General features: G+C 35.2%; 1 protein-coding gene across 6 annotated transcripts in view; it reads left to right on the top strand.

The window, feature by feature from the left end:
* LDAH (lipid droplet associated hydrolase) overlaps positions 1-20,367 on the top strand; it is a 133,981-nt gene that overhangs the window by 421 nt on the left and 113,193 nt on the right. For all 6 annotated transcript variants that reach the window (XM_017526551.2, XM_017526537.2, XM_017526557.2 and 3 more), the window contains exon 2: positions 17,769-17,924. In XM_017526551.2, the coding sequence (XP_017382040.1) occupies positions 17,771-17,924 (154 nt within the window). In that variant the 5' untranslated portion in view covers positions 17,769-17,770. The remainder of the gene's footprint in view (positions 1-17,768; positions 17,925-20,367) is intronic.

Here is a 20,367-nt window from a genome sequence, read left to right as displayed (position 1 = left end):
GCTAGGAGGGGTCAAACCCTGGGCCGGGAATGTTCTTTGCCTCCGGCGTTTAGTGCTCACGCCCGCCGCCTTTTATTCACGCCGAAGACCTTAACTGTAAACTCTCCCTTGGATTTTAGTTTGGTTTTGTTCCCCACGTAAGACAGGATGCATATTGGAACACTTTATTCCTTGATTCGTGTCTTCCCTTGCAAGTAGTTACCGGACACCTGCTTTGTGTCCTGTCTGCCAAACACTGGAAGAGTTGGTAGTCCTTTAGCTGGAAGAACAAATCTGTATAGAGAGATACAACCAAAAGAAACCCGGAAGATTTAGGAACATCTCCAGAATGTTTATTCTCAAAAGCTGTTTTTTTTTAATTAAACTTCTTTCTGGAACTGTAAGTAGGAGTGTCTTTGTTGTGCGTTTCCCCATTTTCCATCTAAAGGTGAAAGGCTTGGAAACCTGCTAAGGCCCCTCTTTCCAGCATGTAACATTCTAGGGGACAATCATTGCAACACGGTGGGTGCCCATCTAAATTTTGTATTTTAATATTTTGCTTTTTGATAACTTAATGCCTTTAGACTGGAGGACTTTTTTCTTTGTTAAAATATTGCTCTACTTTCAGCCTTTTCTCCCTTATAGTATTACCATATAATATATTTAAGGTTAAGCACTTAATTCTGGTCTACTTTAAGTATGCTTCAACCAGAGTGAAATTAGTGTGTTATTTCTAATGAGTGTATTTAATATAGATAAGTAGTTTGTACGCTTGTGAAATTCTTGGCTTTAACTGATGTCCAGGAGCTGAAAGCTGCTCTCTGGCACATTAAAAAAAATGTGTGTGATTCTACAGTCTTCTGAGACTACAAGAAAGTTTGATGTCACAGTTGCCACCTTAGACGTAGCAAAGGAGTTGTGCAAAACAAATTGCCTTTTTCAGGTAAAGATAATTCAGCAAGTTAATAGTGAGTGTAGTGTGTGCTTTAGTTTTTAATATGTCCTCAGCAGTAGTCATGGATTTTATCTTCATTATTTAAGCTTGATTTTGTGACCCACTTGCACAAAGAAGAATCTCACTGGGGTTATTGTGCAGTCATTCAGATAGCAATTATAGCAAAAGTAGGTGAAATGTGAAAGTCATTTTTAAAAAGTTGTGAAATTGCTCATCTCACAACCAGGAACAAAGACAACTACACAGAATCTTGGTGTAACATATACTCATTTTCACTTGGACTTTTCTTTTACAATATTTTGCAGTTTGTTTTTTTGGGGTTCTTTAGTGTTATATAATATTTCAAAGTAATATGTGACTGGAAAATATTGGAATAGGTCTCAGAAGACTGTAGAATTTATTTTGCCACTTAAACGCTTATGACCTTGAACAAAAAAATGTGAACATCTGACCAGGCATCGTGGCTCACACCTGTAATCCCAGCACTTTGGGAAGCCACAGCAGGCAGATTACAAGGCCAGGAGCTCAAGACCAGCCTGGTTAATATGGCAAACCCCATCTCTACTAAAAATATAAAAATTAGCCAGGCATGGTGGTAGGTGCCTGTAGTCCCAGCTACTCTGGAGGCTGAGTCAGGAGAATCACTTGAACCTGAGAGGTGGAGGTTGCAGTGAGCCAAGATCCTGCTATTACACTCCAGGCTGAGTGACAGAGCAACACTCCATCTCAAAAAAATAAAGCAAAAAAAAGTAAACATCTTTGACCTTCAATTTCTTGTTCTATTAATTATGTACCTTTTAGTCTTATTAAAAAGAATATAATTGAGAAAGGAAAAGAATATAATTTCCAAATGAAAAGAAGTGAGAAGCAGTGGTTTTGTTGCAAGGGGCCAGATGGTGATCAGGTCAGGATACAGAAAACAATTACTTGTTCTTACATGTTATTCTGGAGAAAGATGTGACAATCAAATAGTTAAAGCAGACTGTAAAAAAAATTTTGTTTATGTATCATCTGTATTATGTTGACTTTCACCTGTATGTTTTCAAGTGTACGTAGGGCTATGTACTAAGATTTCCAATTTTCTCCTTTCATACCACTTATACCAATTGCAATTAAATATGTATATAATTACTAATAATTTTTTAACCTTTTTATTTTGAATAATTGCATATTCACAGGAAGTTGCAAAAAACTTTACAGGGATGTTCCTGTGTACCATTCAGCCCACCTCCCCTGATGGTAACATCTTGAATAACTATGGTACAATATTAAAACTGGGAAATTGACATTGATACAATTCACAGAGTATATTTCCATTTCACCTAGCTTTATAAGGACTCATTTGTGTGTGTACACAGGTCTCACACAAGCTGTGTAGCTTCTTATAATTACCATAAGCAAGTTAAGGAATTAATTCCATCACTACAAGGCTCCCTTATGCTGCCTCCTTATAGTCAAACTATCTTGTCCCAACCATGTTCCTAACCCATGACAACCACTACTCTATCTCTATAATTTTGTTATTTCAAGGATTTATTGCTGAGTAGTATTCCATGGGATGGCTGTGCAACAGTTTGTTTAACCACTCATTCATTGAAGGACGTTTGGGTTACTCTATTATAAATAGAGCTTCTATGAGCCTTTATGTGAAGGTTTTTGAGTGAACATACATTTTTCCCTCTCTGGGATAAATGCCCAAGAGTACAGTTGCTAAATCATATGGTAAATGTATGTTTAGTGAATTAATACTTCTTTAGCTTGTTGATATGGTGAGTTAACATTGATTTTCAAATGTTGAACATAACTGGTATAAATCTCACTTGGTTATGGTAAATAATTTTCATATATTTGTATATTCTATTTGCTAATATTTTGTTAAGGTATAGGTATGAGAGGTGTGTTGTAGTTTTTTGCTGGTTTCTTTTGTACTGCCTTTGTCAGACTTTGGTAGAGTAACAGTATTCTACGTGGTTTTTAGTGATAACCCTTGTTTCGTTATTGCTACTACATTAGTAATTTGTGTCATTTTATCTTTTACAGTGGTGGTTTGCTGATTTTAGTGATCTTTTTCAAAGAACTAACTATTTCATCTTTATTTTTCTATTTTGAATGTCATTGATTTCTGCTTCTTATATTTATTATTTTCTTCCATCTCACTTTTATTTTGCTTTTCTTTATCTAATTCTGTGATTATTAGTTTAAGATCTTTCTTTGTTTCTAATGTAAGCATTTATTGCTATAATTTCCCTCTTGGCATTGCTTTAGTTGCATCTCACACATTTTGCTGTCTTGTATTTTCATTTCCATTCATTTCTATATATTGTAAATTTTTCCTTCGAAATTTCCTTGATCCATGAAAATATTTAGGAGTATGTCATTTAGTTTCCAAGTATTTGGAGATTTACCTGTTGATTTTCTACCTTTTTCCACAATGATCAGAAAACATAAGCTGTATAATTTTTAATTTTTAAATTTGTTTTATGATGGAGGGCATGGTATATCTTGGTGAATGTTCCATGTATGCTTGAAAAAAATATGTATTCTGCTATTGTTGGTTGCAAGTTTCTATACATGTCAGTTATGTTCTATTTGTTGATGGTATTGTTCAGTTCTTCTCTGCGTTGTTGTCTGTGTAATAGTTATTTTTGTTGCTGAGGGCCCCAACTATAATTATGAATATCTCTGTTTTTCCTTTTAGCTCTATTGGTTTTGACTTCATGTGTTTTAAATATCTGTTGTTTGGTACACATAAATTTAAGATGTTTTCATGATGAATTAATCCTTTTATCTTTGTACAATACTTTTCCTTGCTCCGAAGTCTACTTTATCTGCTGGTAATATAGCCATCCCTACTTAAAAAAAATTAACCTGACATATCTTTTCTGTACTTGTATTTTCAGCCTACCAATGTCATTATGTTTTAGTGAATTTCTCATGAACGCTATATCCTTGGGTCTTTAAAAAAAGAAGCTATTCTGCCAATCTCTGGCTTTTAACAGGTATAATTATATCATTTACACTTAAAAGTATTTGTTGATGTGTTAGATCTTAAGCCAGCCATTTTATTATTTGTTTTCTGTTTCCTATTTTTCATGTCTGTTCCTCTTCTTGTCTTTCTATAGGTTGACTGAATATTTTCAGAATTCTGTTTGATGTGTTTATAGTGTTTTTGACTATCTGGCTTAGTTAACCTTTTTTAGTGTGCTTTGGGTATAATAATAAACATAATAACTTATCACAAGGGTTGCTTGTATTGCCGTTTGCCAATTGAAATATAAGGATCTTACTTCCATTTAGGTCCTTTTACCCTTTCCCTTCTTAAAATTTGGTAGTTGTATTTTCTATATACACCTTGAACACCCATCAAATGTTGTTATAACGTTTACTTCAACTATCAAATATGATTTAAAAACTCATGAGCGGAAGAATAGTTGATTTTATATTTACCACTACTATTACCTAATTCAGTATTCTTCCTTTACTCAAATTAAACCCTATTCATGCATCATTTCCTTCTTCTTTTAGGAGAACTTCCTAAGGATATGTCCATAGTGAGAAATTATTTTAGTTTCCATCATCTGAGAATGGTGTTCCCCTTTGTTCCTGAAGGATGCTTTTGTTCTATATGGAATTGGCCTGGATAGTTCTTTTTCTTTAACATTTGAAAAAAGTGCCATTTCTTTCTGGCCTCTATGGTTTCGGATGATAAATCTGATGGCATTCAAATTATTGTTCACCTTAAAGGTAATGTGTCATTTCTCTCTGGCTGCTTTTAAGATTTTTTCTTTGTTGTCAGTTTTCTAAAGTTTGACTTATGATGTATTTCGTTTTTTTTTTTTTTTTTTTATTTTTTTTTTTTTTTTTTTTTTTTTTTTTTTTTTTTCCTACTTGGGGTTTTCTCAGCTTCTTGACTCTGTAGATTTATGTATTTTGTCAAATTGAGAAGTTTTCAGCTATTATGTCTTAATTTTTTCAGCACCATATGTTCTCTCTTCCCCTAGAACTCTGATTGTTACTGTCCTACAAGTCCCTGATGCCCTGCTTGTTTCTTTGTCTGTTTTTCTCTGTTCAGACTGAGTGAATTCTGTTGATCTGTTTTCAAGTTCACTCATCCTGTTCTCTGTCAATTCCACTCCACCACTGAGCACATCCAGCAAGTTTTTAATTTTAATTAGTATTTTTTCAATTTTATAACTATTTTTGGTTATTTACAACTATTTTTTAAAACATTTCATCCTTCAAGGAGAGCTACTTTCAATATACATGGACTTTCTTGGAAAAACTAATAACAGTTTTAGGTTATTTGTATTTATGGACTAATGTTACTCAAGACTTTAAACTTTTGCTGCAAAGTTGTCTCTGTAATTAGCAGATGAAGAATTAACAGATATAAATTTTTTTCTTTTTGTCTCAGGTAAAACAGGTCTTCTCTTTTTGTCTCGTTAGAGAGACTAATAAAAGGGAAATGAGAAGGAATTAGAGAAGATAATATAGGCCTTAGTAAATTGAAAATCATCTGTAGTATCTCACTGACAGGTAAAAGAAGGAATTTTGAAACTTTAGCAAAAAGAAACTAGGAATGAAGATGAAATGAAAAATTTATATTTACTTCATTAAAACTTTTAAAGTTGTCATATAGTCTCAGATTTTAAAAGCTCTTTCTTTCAGCATAGGCAACATGGCAAAACCCCATCCCTACCAAAAAAACAAAAAGTTAGGCCTGGTGATGTGTGCCTATAGTCCAACTACTTGTGGGGCAGAGGAAGGAGGATCACTTGAGCCCAGGAGGTTGAGGCTGCAGTGAGCCAAGATTGTGAGCCTGCATTCCAGCCTGGGTAACAAAGTGAGATACTATCTCCAAAAAAAAATAATAAAAATGAATTTAAGAAAACAAAAGCTTTTTCTCCTTTCTTTTCCCTTGAAGAATACTGAAGATTTTACATAGTTGACAAATGAGATAAGTCTAAGAAAAAACAAAAATTAAGTAAAACAGGTAACGTTCAGTGGCCATATTGACTGCTGAGGTTTATCAGTTTGATTCCTATCCCTATGATATAATTAAAAATAAACCATGGACCCCAGTGCCAGGCTCACTGACAGTATAACATTGTGATTCAAAAACTGTTTCTCAGTAAGTATGAAAAGTTAATGCATGAAAAAATATATATGTTAATTTAGTGGAGGAAAAGATGGTTTCTGTATTTCAATGGTATTAACACAGTAGATTTCCATGTAAAAGAAAAAAAGCTGGATCCTTATATACTGGATGAAATGTTTAGAAGTAGGAATTAATAAAAATTAAAATATCTGGGAAGCAATATAGAAGACCAGAAAAGAGTTAGTATCTGCCTTATACAAAGTTTTCTTACAGAGTGATAAGAAAAGGATAAATAACTCACTTGGAGCCTGGGCAAATGATATGAAGAGAAAATTTACAGAAAAGATAGTCTAAAAAGCTAACAAATGTGAAAAAAAAATGCTTAAACACACTTGTAGTCAGTGAAATGCAAATTAAAGAGTAAGGTGTTTTATATCCAAAGACTGTAAGACTTAGAAACAGTGGTATCACTTAGTGATGATAGGGTTGTAGAGGCAAAGATAACTTTCTGTATTGCTAAAAGAATTACATTCTTTTGTTGAGAATAATCTAGCAAGATCTATTAAATTTCAACCAGTAATATTACACTTGGCAAACTGGCCTATAATAACGAAAGCACTGGTAGATATGAATATATGTAAGAACATGGATATTTAAGCATACTTATTGCTCATTGTTCTGAAAAAACTGGGAGCTAATTGAATGCTTGGCAACAGGGAGATGGTCATATAAATTATGGTATATCCACATTATGGAACTATTAAAAAATGAATTAGTTATATAAACTCTTTGACTTGGCAGGGTATCCATATGTTATTAAGTATGAAAGCAAAGTGCATAGAAGTGTATATAATATGCTACTATTTGTCAAACACTGGTAACTCATGAAAAAATACATAAATGCTTAATATATATTTGTGTGTAATTATAGAAGAATATGGAAGACTTTATACTAAGTTAATAACTTGGGTTTGGGAGTGATATGAATGGAGGTAAGGAGTAGAGGTAGAGTGGAGGCAAAATGCAAAAGATTAAACAATAATTGTTTATAAAAATCACAGCATGCATTATATATCATGTATCCATGTAAGTGAAATTATATGTATGCATAGAAGTACAATTTTTAAAATAAAGAACATGAGCTGTGGAATCTTTCAGACATTTCTGTGTTCAAATTCTGATTCTGACTCTGACAGTTTATAACTTTCTAGCTGTGTGACTTAGGCAAATTGTTTAATGTCTTTCAATCAGTTTTCTCTTCACATATTTTCTTGGGGTAGGAGGATAGCACCCATCTCATAGGGTTGTCATCAGCATTAAATTTAGATAATATCTGTGAAGTGCTTAACAGAGTGCCTGACTTACAGAAAGCACTATCAGATGTTAGTTCTTACTGTCGCCTTGGTTCTTATGCTCTGGGACATTTATTAATATCTATTTTTAAAACTTTATCACCATCCCACAACTTTCTTGAAACACTCCTCGCTGGCTTAGATTACTTTACATGTCTTAGTTAATGCCTATTTCTAATTGTTCCTTTTTATTCTTTTGCTAATATCTTTTTTTCCTTACCTATGGATATTGCTCCCAAAATATAGCAGGAGTTGTCAAAGAAGCTTTTTCTTTCTTTTTTTTTTTGTCGGGGGTTTGGGGGTACAAAATTTTGCTCTGTTGCCCAGGCTGGAGTGCAGTGGCATGGTCTCGGCTCACTGTAACCTCCACCTCCTGGGTTCAAGCAATTCTGCCTCAACCTCCCAAGTAGCTGAGATTACAGGCACCTGCCACCACACCTGGCTAATTTATTTATATTTTTGGTAGACACACGGTTTCACCATATTGGCCAGGCTAGTCTTGAACTCCTGACCTCATGATCCACCTGCCTCAACCTCCCAAAGTGCTGGGATTACAGGCGTGACTCATTGTGCCCAGCCCAAAGAAACTTTTGAATTAGGGTGACTGGGAAAATAGTTTTATATATGGCAGCAGAGAAGTTATGATGTAGAGTTTATAGGGTTGATTTTTAAAGCAAGATGGTTTTTATATTTGCCATGCAAAAGTTGTATGTATTAATGAGACACCCAGATGAAAATGCTCAATAGTTGGAAAATCAGGATAGGAGCTTGAGAAGTAGATATAAGGATTCTTTCACATGGCTAATTCTCAAAGTGGATGTAATCTCCAAGGGAGAGCATATAGAGAAGGGAACCCAGGGTAGAACCTTTGGGAATAGGGGAGGAAAAGGCTCTCAATGAGGACTGGAAGTGGCATTGAAGCCAGGATAGAGGAGTTGTTTAAGAAGCAGCCAGAGAAACTGTGTCTACTTTGTTCTCTCTGGAGCTTTAGATCCGTGGTTCACTTTGTCTTCTGGCCTTGTTCTTTATTTTCTTGAAACTTAAACTATATTTGTAACTAATCCCAGCTTCCTTCCCTCCCACTAACTTCCCCTCCTTTTGTATTTCCCACTACATGTATGTGAGTAGCACTTCATTCCCCTCGTCTTTGGCATCAAAATCTGTCATCTCTACACCTTTCCCTTCCCTCGTTCTCCATATCATTACCAAGACTTTAGACTCTCATTCGCTCCTTTTTCATTCCCATTCTTGCCTATATTTGATTGATTATTATCAAAACAATCTAAGCAAGATGATTTTGATAGCTTCCAAACTCTAGTATAGTCTTATGGGTTTTTTTCTGTCTTTCATAGTCTTCTTAAAAGAACTAGTTTAATCCAATCCCTCTCCCTTTTAAAAGCCACTGGATTCCCTTTCCTCTAACATTTTCCCAAACTATTCTGAGGAAGGAGATGAGACATTAATGAGAGAGATTAGTAGGATCACCTTTGATGAAATATGGTCAAATCAGTTTTTAAAAGATTGCATTTTTGGCATGAAGGACAAGTTTCTTGGAAGGCAATTTTTCCACAAATGGTGAGGAGTGGGGATGATGGTTTTGGGATGAAACTGTTCCACCTCAGATCATCAGGCATTAGATTCTCATAAGGAGCACACAACCTAGATCCTTCACATGCACAGTTCACACAGTAGGTTTTGTGTTCCTATGAGAATTTAATGCCACCACTGATCTAACAGGAGGCAGAGCTCAGGCAGCAATGCTTGCTCGCCACTTAACGTCCTGCCATGTGACCCATTCCTAACCAGTTCTGGTCCATGGCCTGGGGTTGTGGACCCGTGTTGTATGCTATGTCCCCCTCTTCAACATTCTCAGTTCTTATCAGTGTACTTTGAAAAAGTTCTGCAGAACTAAAGCTTATGTGCCTTTGTGTTTAACTTAACTTTGTAGATTGTGTTTTCCAAAGATGGCCACAATAGTAACTCCCGTACCACATGTTCTTTTTACAATAAGACTTTAATACTTCTTCTACTGACCCTCTCAGTAGAAATGTCAGTCATATTGTAAAAAGAACATGCTGCCTTTGAATATTGATGGGCTGTGTCTAACGTGGAAGTTATGGTATGTGACTTTTGAGGGCAGGTCATAAAAGGTGATACAACTTCAATCTGGTACTCTTGAGACATTTGCTCTTGGAACCCAGCCACCATTTTCTGAAGAAGCCTAAAGTAGCCCATATTAGCAGGCCAAATGGAGAAGGCACATGCAGGTGTTCCAGGCCAACATCAGTCAAGACAACAACATCAGTCACCAGGCATATGAATAAAGATACTTCCAGATGACTTCTGCCCCAGTGATGAAATCACTGCCCCCAGCTGTTGAGTTTTCTCAGCTAAGGTCCCAGACTTTGGATCAAAAACAGGCTATCTTTGTTGTGCCCTTTCTGAATTCCTGACCCACAGAATCCATAAGCATAGTAAGTGGTTGTCTTAAGCCACTAAGTTTTGGAGTAATATTTCAGGTCGCGAGAGTAACTGGAACACCCAATATTTCCTGAGAACACTTTGTTAAGTATAGTAACTAGTAGCTTGTGATACATGTTTCTTGGAAAACCTTTTTGTGGAATCACTGGTTTTCTAATATTTTAGCTTTCCATTCAAGGCCTTTATAGTGAACTGTAGGAGAGCTCCAGTACTGGCCTATACATATCCAGTAAATCAGTCTCCTTCCTGAATGGTATTTTCTTTATAGTTTCTGTATCAGTATTCTTTTACTCTTCTAGAAAACCTTTATGTTTATTGGCTATCTGATATTCTCTTTTGTGAAGTGCCTCTTCAAATACTTTACCCATTTTTCTATTGAGTTGTCTCTTACTGATTTGTAGTTCTTTGTGAATTCTGGATATGTACATGTTGTGAGAAAAATCTGTATTTTATATCCTATGTGTATATATGTGTATATATTTCCCAACAACAGGCTTGTATTCAGAATACTATATATGTGTGTTTGTGTATAGTGTTCTTCCACTCTGTGACTTGCCTTCTGACTCTCTTAATAGTGTCTTTTACTAAATACAAATGCTTAATTCTAATGAAGGATGCAATTTGGAAGTCTTTTCCTTTATGGCTAATGCATACTATTACCTCGTTTAAGAAACCTTTGACCACCCTAAGCTCATAAAGGTATGTTCTAATATTATCTTTTGTTTATTGTTCACTTTTCACATTTAGATCTATGATATACCTAGTACTATATTTTGTCTATGATGTGAGATAGGAGTCAAGATTCATTTATTTTCCACATGGATATCCAGTTGAACCAGCATCATTTATTTAAAAGACCTTCTTTTCCTTACTCCTTTGCAAGAATACCATTGTCATAAATCATGAACATATATGTTTGGATTTGTTTCTGGATTCCCTGTTCTTGTGTACTGTTTTGCCTGTTTTGTCTTTTTATTTAATAATGGTATATTTTTGTTAAACCTGGATACAGGGTAAAGTCCTCCACCTTTGTGGGTGTTCTTCAAATTTCTCTTGGGTATTTTTGACTTTTTACACTTCCATATACATATTAGAGTTAGCTTCCTAATTTTCATTTTTAAAAAAAACGAAAGAGAAAAAACCTGATTTGGATTGGAATTTTACAAATCTAAGAATTAATTTGGAGTTTATACTACTGAGTCTTCGAGTTCACAAATATGATTTTCCCCTCATTATTTAATTTCTGTCAGTAATATCCAGCAAACTATATAGCTTTCTGTGTAGAAGTCTTGCACATCGTTTGTTAGATTTATTCCTAAGTATTTGATTTTTTTGATGCTGTTATAAGTGGTGTCTTTTAAAAACTTTTTTATTTTCAAATTGTTTGTTGCTGGTATATACAAATATATTTGATTTTCATATATTGGCCTTCTAGCTAAGGACAATGTTTCATTGACTTATTTCTTCAAATAGTGCATATATAAATGTTTTTTTTTCACATTTTCTGTATATCATCATGTTTGTGAATAATAACACATTCTTTCTATCCAATCTAAATACATTTATGTCTTTTTTTGGTATCTTATTGCATTGGCTAAGACCTCAAGTATAAAAGAGTGGATAGCAGACCTCTATATCTTGATCCCAAACTCAGAGAGGTTTTCAATATTTTACCCTTAGTAAAACATTTACTGAAGTTTTTTGATACTTGTATTATATGAAAAATATGTATTTCATATTTATATTTTATTAAAAAAGGTTTCTTTATTTCTCACTTTTTAAGAATTTTTTTTGTGACTATTGGATTTTTTTTTTTTGTGCTTTATATTCTGGGGTACATGTGCAGATCATGCAGGATTTTTGCATAGGTACACACATGGCAATGTGGTTTGCTGCCTCCATCCCCCCTGTCACCTACATCTGGCATTTCTCCCCATGTCATCCCTCCCCGACTTCACCACCCCCCCATTGTCCCTCCCTTCCCCCACCGCCAGATGGCAGTGTGTGATGTTCCCCTCCCTGTATTGGATTTTATGAAATATTTTCTGTATCAGTTGAGATGATTATATAAGTTTTCTTTACCCTGTTAATGTCATAACTTCAACTGATTAAATTTTGAATATTTAAACAACTTTTCATTTCTGGCATATACACAATTTGGTTGTCATCTATTACCCTTTTATATAGCACTAGATTTAGTTTTTACATCTATCTCAAACTTAATTCTAATGTACGTTTTAAACTAAAAATTATAAAGGCTTGCTGATTTCATAAAATGAATTGGGAGGTGGTCCCTCTTTATCTATTCTCTGGACAACTCTATGTAAAATTGGTAATATTTCTTCCTAAGTGTTAATTTCATGTGGACCAAGAATTATGAATTCAGTGTCTATTAAGAGTCTTCTAGTCTTTTTGTATCTGTTGGATTTGGGCTTTTTTTTAAAAATTTAACCATGTCAAGTTTATTGGCATACATTTCTTCATAATATTTATTATTTTTTGATGTCTGTAGAATCTGGAGTGATGTCCTTTTTTCACTTCTGATAGTAATTGATTGTGCCATCTCTCTTCTTGAAGATTCAAGTGTTTACTTATTTATAGGTCTTTTCAAAGTACAAATATTTGGGTTTGCTAATCCTCTCTAATGTAAACTTTTTTCCTATTTTATTAATATCTATTCTTCATTATTGTCTTTTTTCTATTTTATTTTTTCTAATTCCTTAAGGCAAACGGGTAAATCCTTTATTTGCATCTTGGTTTTTGAATATATGCATTTCAAAACTTTGAATTTTCCTGCATTCATATCTTTATCTGCATTTCATACATTTTATGTCATATTTTTTATTCTCTATTGCTTCTCTGCTTTCTGCTTATTTCTATATTAATTATTTTCTATATTAATTTGTTACACAGTCTTGATTCTTTCAGTGGTTACTGATATTTTTAAACAAATTTTTTAAAAGTTTTCCTGGCTTTTCTAATTGTTCTCAATGGACGATTATTTGGAAGCAATTTAATCTGTCATTGCTAAAGCAGATTCAAACTTAATTCTAATGTACATTTTAAATTAAAAATTAAAAACTCTTATTTAAAATAACTTTCAGACTCATCTGTGTTATATACCAATTATTTGGAGGCTGAAGCCGATTAAGATGTATTATTTATAACTTCACTTTCAAATATTTATTAGTGTAGTCTTGCTGTTCTCAATAGCTAATTTTATAATAAATATTAAAAATATTTATAAACATAGAATCACTTAATGTATATTAAGTATATATTTAAACATATAAATAAATCAACCCATGACTTTATGTATTTATAAAAACTAAAATAAATATTATAAATTTGAACCTCTGAAATTTATAGTAGTCAAATTATCTAGGTTTGTGTGAGATTTAATTGGAAAGAAAATCTCTTACTAAATAAAATTAGAAGCCCGTTAAGCAAGTTAGAACGTATATTTGGGAAAATAGGCTTGCCTAAATTGCACAAATTGTGTCCACACTTGGTTTTTATCCAGCACAAGTCTTGCTGCTTTCCAAAATTTATTTTATTAAAGATTGCTTATAGGCTGAGGCTGAAGGCGTGCCATTATCCTTTAACAATATATAATTATCATATACTGTCCTTTGGTAATCTGACACTTATTGCGGAACTGAACTACCTTGGATTCATAGGTAAGGAAGAGTTTGAATTCTTGTGCCTCGGATTTTGCTTTGCTGCTTTTATTTGGATGTGTGAGATTCAGAAATATGAAAGTGAAACAAAATAAAAGATGCTTTATAAATACATATGTTAATTCCATATTTCTTAGTTGTATTTTATTTGAGGTGTTAGAGTTGTACTTTTTTGCTTTCCAATTTTTATAGACTGAGCTTGATTTTCATATCCACTTGAGTTCTCATTGATTTTGTGGCTAATCAAACTCTCAAGATGTCATTTCCTTGAAGTTAAGTATTGATATTTATAATTTGAATATAGTTCACAACTTTATAGTGAATAACTTTAAATTCTCTTGTGGTGAAAGTATTCAGTTTGGCCAATGTCTTCTCAGTCAGTGCTCTAATTTAATACTGTATTTATAGCTAAATCTAATATTGTTTCTAACACATTATAAAGATAAGAACTTATGTGAGTATGTATTTATTTATATAGTAAATAAATACTAAAAATGTAGTTTGTGATAGTTTTGGAGATTGGGCCGCAGTGACATTTATTAGTGAAGTAAAAAATCAATCCATAAGAAAAGATGAAGTGATACTTTATTTAGTCCATAAATTTTTAATGGACAGGGGTCTCCACTTTCTAAGTGAGGATTTTTCATTTTTCTAAGTATTCTTAAGAAAATCAGTTTTGGATTTTTGGCTAAACATAGAGATTAGAATAAATATGTTTATTTCTTCTTCCTAAAGTCGCTAAATTGAGAGAATAAACAATAAAGGAATAAACAAAGAATGGAAGAGGCAATATAACATCAGGCTAGAGAAGTGAAATTTTAGAAATGTTAGAAGAGAAATGCATAAATTATAACCAACTTAGCAGAGCAGTTTGATGGAACATAATATTTGATCATTATATTGAGTTACAATTTATTTAATTAGTCCCTAATATTGAGTCATATATGTAATTTTTTAGTATATGATAATGGTTTATCATAATTAACCATTCATCAATTAATTTAGGTTTTTCGGCTTGTCACTGTTAGAATTAGCATTCCATGCATCAGTCTTAAAAGAAAATACTTTAGGTTTTTTTAGAATTGAGTGGCTGAATCAAAGTTTATACCTTTTATGAGTATTGATCCATGCTGCCAGATTGCTTCACAAAGCCATTTTCATTATTACCATCAATGTGTGGAATTTTCCATTTCACTGTATCCTAGCCAGCATTGCATTTGCCTTATGATGTTCATAAGGCAAATCTGGGGAGGGACACGTAGCCCTTGCATCAATTGCTTGACTGTGGTGCTGTGGGAAAGTGTGGCATGACATGACATGACAGATTTTACCAGGTGAAGCTTAGCTGTGTGCCTTTACCACTGCTACCTTATAATAAAGACAGATGCTGTAAGTTTAGAGGAAGAAGTGATTTCTTTTATATACCTGGGGTGCTCAAGGAAGGCTTCATGTAAAAAGTAGAATTTGAGCTGTGTATAATGTGGGAAAATTTATAAAGAAAAATTTGCAGACACACGAGAGATTTATAAGTCTGGATCAAACCAGGAGACAAAAGCCATTATAGTAACTAAAATTGTTAGTTTAACCTAAAGAATTATTAGTGTTTGATAGGAGAAAAACCATGAAGTCACTCTATAAAGAGAACTCTAAAAGGTACCCTAGGGCTGAAGAAAAGTACCCAACGAAGGACAGAATTGAAATGAGGGTTCAGATCTCATTGAAAATATGGTTATGGCCCATTGGATGGGAGAGAAATTTGCTGGGTTGCCTGAGTTAAAGGTGGTGCACAATCACAATGTCAGCAGGTAAGCCAAGTCTGGTAGGAGGGCATGCAGAGGGAATCAGGGCGCGCTGCAGGGCTGAGGCATGGAGCACAGGTGTCTGTTAGGAGGGCCACAGTAACAGTCCTTGGGGTGCAAGTGAGTTGAGGTTGGTCAGTGAGTAGAGGGAGTTGGAGCACCACTTTAGGTACTACTGGAGTTGCAAGTCAGAGAGGCCTCCCTGTGTAGCAGTCTAGAGGACTGTTGTGTACAGCTTGGGGCAGGGCAATATACCAAGCTGCTGTGTGGAACAAAGGTCAGGGGACTGGCTGGCTAAGCCAGTGCATGTGGCTAAGGAGAGGGGATAGGGAGTAGCCACCTGGTCTGGGGCGCCTGGCTATAGTGCTGCTGCTACCTGAGTAGAGGGCTGGAGAAAAAGCACACAGCAGCTAGCTAGATGCTGGAGAATGCTTTCCCCTGTAGACACCTAGTATAGTGTTGTTTTACAGCCTTGGCATTATTGACCTTCAGGGCTGGATAATTATTTGTTGTGGGAAGCTGTCCTGTGTGTGGTATGATATTTATCTCGCATCCTTGGCCTCTATTCACTGTATCCCAGTAGTTCCCCAAGTTGTGACAATGGAAAATAGCTCCAGATATTGCCACATGTCCTCTAAGGGCAAATTGTCTTTAGTTGTGAACCACTGCAATAGAGAAATCTTACAGCAGTGGAACAGTAGAGAGGGTAAAATATAAGCTCTCCAGAAACCTGCTGAGAAAACTCCTTCCTTCTGCAGAGCCTCTCCAGTGCACTCTATTGACAGAGCTTAGCATCTTGTCAACTAGCAAAGGAAAAATATTTTAAAGGCCCAGATCCACTTTTCCAGCTAAGATAATGAAGGATGAATTTGGAGTGGAAAGGCAACAAACTGATAACTGCACAAAAAAGTGCAGTTATAGAATTAAATATGGTTGGAGAATTAAATATGAGCAAAGTTACAGAAGCAGAAAAGCATAGGGACACTAGGGAAATTCAAGGACAAGAAGACTAAAGTACAAGGTTGGTCACTTTGGGAGGCCAAGGCGGGTGGATCACAAGGTCAGGAGTTCAAAACCAGCCTGGCCAAGATGGTGAAACCCCGTCTCTACTAAAAAATACAAAAAAATGGCCAAGCATGGCAGGCGCCTGCAACTCTAACTACTCAGGAGGCTGAGGCAGGAGAATCCCTTGAACATGGAAGGCAGAGGTTGCAGGAGCCGAGATAGCACCACTGCACTCCAGCATGGGTGACAAAGCGAGACTCTGTCTCAAAAAACAAAAAGTACAAGTCTGGTGTAAAGTGTAAGAGGAGAAAAAGCTAGAAGGGCCCTTTGTATCTTAACTCTGGAGTGCTTTGAGTGGGAGGAAGAGAGGGGAAGAGAAAAATAGACCAATGAAGGTTTGAGATTGGTGCTGTCAATAGATGATTGTCATCTATTGACAGAGGCAGAGGTGGAGGAGTGATAGAAATAATTCAGGCCTACATTTTTACACATAACTGATATTCAGGAAATGGTTCATGATAGTACATCCTGGGTTTTTTTCTAGCTATCCATTTCATAATTTAATGTAGCGCTTTATTACATAAAATATGCTTATCAGAGCCAGGCTTGGTGGCTCATGCCTATAATCTCAGCACTTTGGGAGGCCGAGGCAGGTAGATCACCTTAGGTCAGGAGTTGGAGAGCCGCCTAGCCAACATGGGGAAACCCCGTCTCTACTAAAAATACGAAAATTAGCCCGAGTGTGGTGGTGCATGTCTATAGTCCCAGCTACTTGGGAGACCAAGGCAGGAGAATTGCTTGAACCGGGGAGGTGGAGTTTGCAGTGAGCTGAGATCACGCCACTGAACTCCAGCCTGGGCGACAGTGAGACTGCATCTCAAAAAAAAAAAAAAAAAAAAAAAAAAAAAAAAAAAAAAAAAAAAAAAAAAAATTAGATAGATAGATAGAGAGAGAGAGAGAGAGAATTTGGGACAAAAGTAATAGTGGGAAATAAGAGACCATAAGGAGTTCATCATCCCCCTTATTATTCTATGGACAGAATGCAAGGACAAGTCAGAACCTCTGCACTTTATACCAGGTGAAGGTAGGAGGACTTGTCTCGTGGTAATGCACAGAGCTAAAAGAGAATTGCAGCAGAGGGAAAGTGGAAGTTATGGTTTTGATTCAAACCCCTCTATAGTCTTTTATATTGCCAAGGATATGTCTCCTCCTTTCTAAGTACTCTTGTGGTTTTTTAAAATTTGTCCTGCAATCTTAGAATCCAACATCACTGAATAGCCTTACAGTTTCCCAGATGTCTTTGTGGCATTTCCTTCTAGGTATATTGAAATTTGCCCTTTTTTTATTCTTGAATTTTGTCCTTGGCTCAAGGTTTCACATTTTACTGACTCTTTATACTACTTTTCTCCTTTTATTTAGAAATGGACTCCGAACTCAAGGAAGAAATTCCTGTGCATGAGGAATTCATTTTGTGTGGTGGAGCCGAAACCCAGGTTCTAAAATGTGGGCCCTGGACTGACCTCTTTTGTGATCAAAGTGTCAAAAGGCCTAAGCTGCTTATTTTTATTATTCCTGGTGAGTATAAAAGTCTGGATGAGGAGACTTTAGGTAGATACTTATAACTGTGTCTGACTTTTAAAGTATAATTATAGAGAATTTGGCAAATATGGAAAACCTTATAGAAGGAATTAAAATCACTTGACCCATTGTTAACAACCACCCTTAATATTTTGATGGCTGGACTTTCTGTTTTTCTTCTGTGTATTTATATTATGTTGTCTATTATATGCATGTACGTATGTCACAGTTGGAAGTGTATACCATATATGCAGCTTTGTAATGTGCTTTTAAAAACATTTCTTAATATTTAAAACTTCATTAATATTTTTGCCAGTTTTCTAAATGTTTTCTGCCTCATTTCAAGATGATTATGTGTTTATTTTAGACCATTTATTCTGAGATTTGGCATCTGAATCACTGGTAACTTTTGCTAGATCACTGTCAATAGAATGTTAGGGACAGATGCCTGAGTGATTGCAGGTATTTGAAATGCATTTTAAATTGTGAGTTTGAATATACATGTTTATAATACATTGAAAGTTCTTATTCTGTGAACTGCTAATTTGAAGCCCTCACCCATTTTTCAGTTGTGTGTTCAATGTTTTCCTTATTGATTTTCAGTTGATTCTTACACAACTGTAAAATTGTGTTGTATTTGTCATATGTGACAAGAATCTTTCCTGGTTTGTCTTTTGACATCAATACAATGATTATTTCATTGTACAGAAAGTGTCATTGTTAAGTAGCCAAAATGATAAGTCTCTTCCTTTAAGACTTAAGGGTTTTATGAGTTTCTTAGAGAGGGCTTTCCTACTCCAAGATTATAGAACAATTCTTCCATGTCTTCTAGTGTTTTTACAGTTTCATTTGTAATCTTTAAGTTGATGCATCTAGATTTTAAGAGCAGGGACTAAGGAAGGGATCTAGTTTTCTTCTTCCCCTCCTTTGATGGCTTATTACTTGGTCCACAACCATTTATTGTATAATCTGCCTTTTCCCTACTGGTTTGCAATGCTAACTTTTTCTTAAAGTAGATTATCCTGTGGCTAGGAGTCTCTTTCTATGATTTTTGCCTCTTCATGTGTTCTTCATGTTTTTTAATAGCTGTAGTTTCATGATACTTTTACATATTTTTTGGAACTTGTTCATGTTTATTCTTTTCCAAAATATTCTTTGGCCTCTTTTCTTTTGGCTGCAGAATATGTTTCTTGGCTTCATTAGGAAGGGGGAAAAAAAAGCTTAAATGAACTTTAAAATCAACTTTCCTAAAATTGATCTCATAAAGGCAGAGAGTAGAATGATAGTTACTAGAGGCCAGGAAGGGTGTAGGGCTGGGAGGAGGGATGAAGAGGTAGGTTAACAAGTTCAAAAATACAGTTAGATGAAAGATATAAGTTCTATTGTTGGACCTTATTTATACCAACAGAGAATTGGATAGTCAGCAGAGTAGACTGACTATAGATAACAATAATGTATTGTATTGGTACAGAGTAGCTAGAAGAGAGGACTTGAATTTTTCTCAACACATAGAAATGATAAATATTCAAAATGAATGTATTAAAACACCCTGACATGATCATTACACATTCTATACATGTAACAAAATATCACATATACCCCATTAATATATAACATCAATATTAATATCTTTAAAAAATAAATAGTAACCAAAAAATCAGCTTTCTAGTTCCAACAAAAGTTCTCAGAGGAAAACACTTTTAACACTGGTATATTCCTGTGATATTTGCCCCACTTTCCCCCCGCTTTTTTTTTTTTGAGACAGAGTCTTGCTGTCTTGCCCAGGCTGGAGTGTAGTGGTGCAATCTGAGCTCACTGCAACCTCCACCTCCTGGGTTCAAGTTCAAGTGATTCTCCTGTCTCAGGCTTTCAAGTAGTTGGGATTACAGGCACCTGCCACCATGCCTGGCTAATTTTTGTAGTTTTAGTAGAGACGGGGCATCACCATGTTGGGTAGGCTGGTCTTGAACTCCGGGTCCCAAGTGATCTGCCCGCCCCAGCCTCCCAAAGTGCTGGGATTACAGGTGTGAGCCACTGTGCCTGGCTTTTACTTCACATTCTAAATGAAATCTTTATATTTCTTTTTCTTGAGTTTTTGTTTTGTTTTGTTTTTTGTTTTGAAATGGAGTCTTCCTCTGTCACTTAGGCTGGAGTGCAGTGGTGTAATCTCGGCTCACTGCAACCTCCTCCTCCCAGGTTCAAGTGATTCTCCTGCCTCAGCCTCCCTAGTAGCTGGGATTACAGGTACACATCACCACGCCCAGCTAATTTTTATATTTTTAGTAGACATGGGGTTTCATCAGGTTGACCAGGCTGGTCTTGAACTCCTGACCTCAGGTGATCCACCGGCCTCCCAAAGTGCTAGGATTATAGGTATGAGCCACCGTGTCCAGCCTTGAGGGTTTTTTGTTTGTTTTTGTTTTTTTGTTTCTTTTTTTTT

The sequence above is a fragment of the Cebus imitator genome, unplaced genomic scaffold (genome assembly GCF_001604975.1).
Source record: "Cebus imitator isolate Cc_AM_T3 unplaced genomic scaffold, Cebus_imitator-1.0 Scaffold1, whole genome shotgun sequence".
Lineage (NCBI taxonomy): Eukaryota > Metazoa > Chordata > Mammalia > Primates > Cebidae > Cebus > Cebus imitator.
Note: the sequence above shows the minus strand (reverse complement) of the source record. Positions and strands in the feature narration are given on the sequence as shown.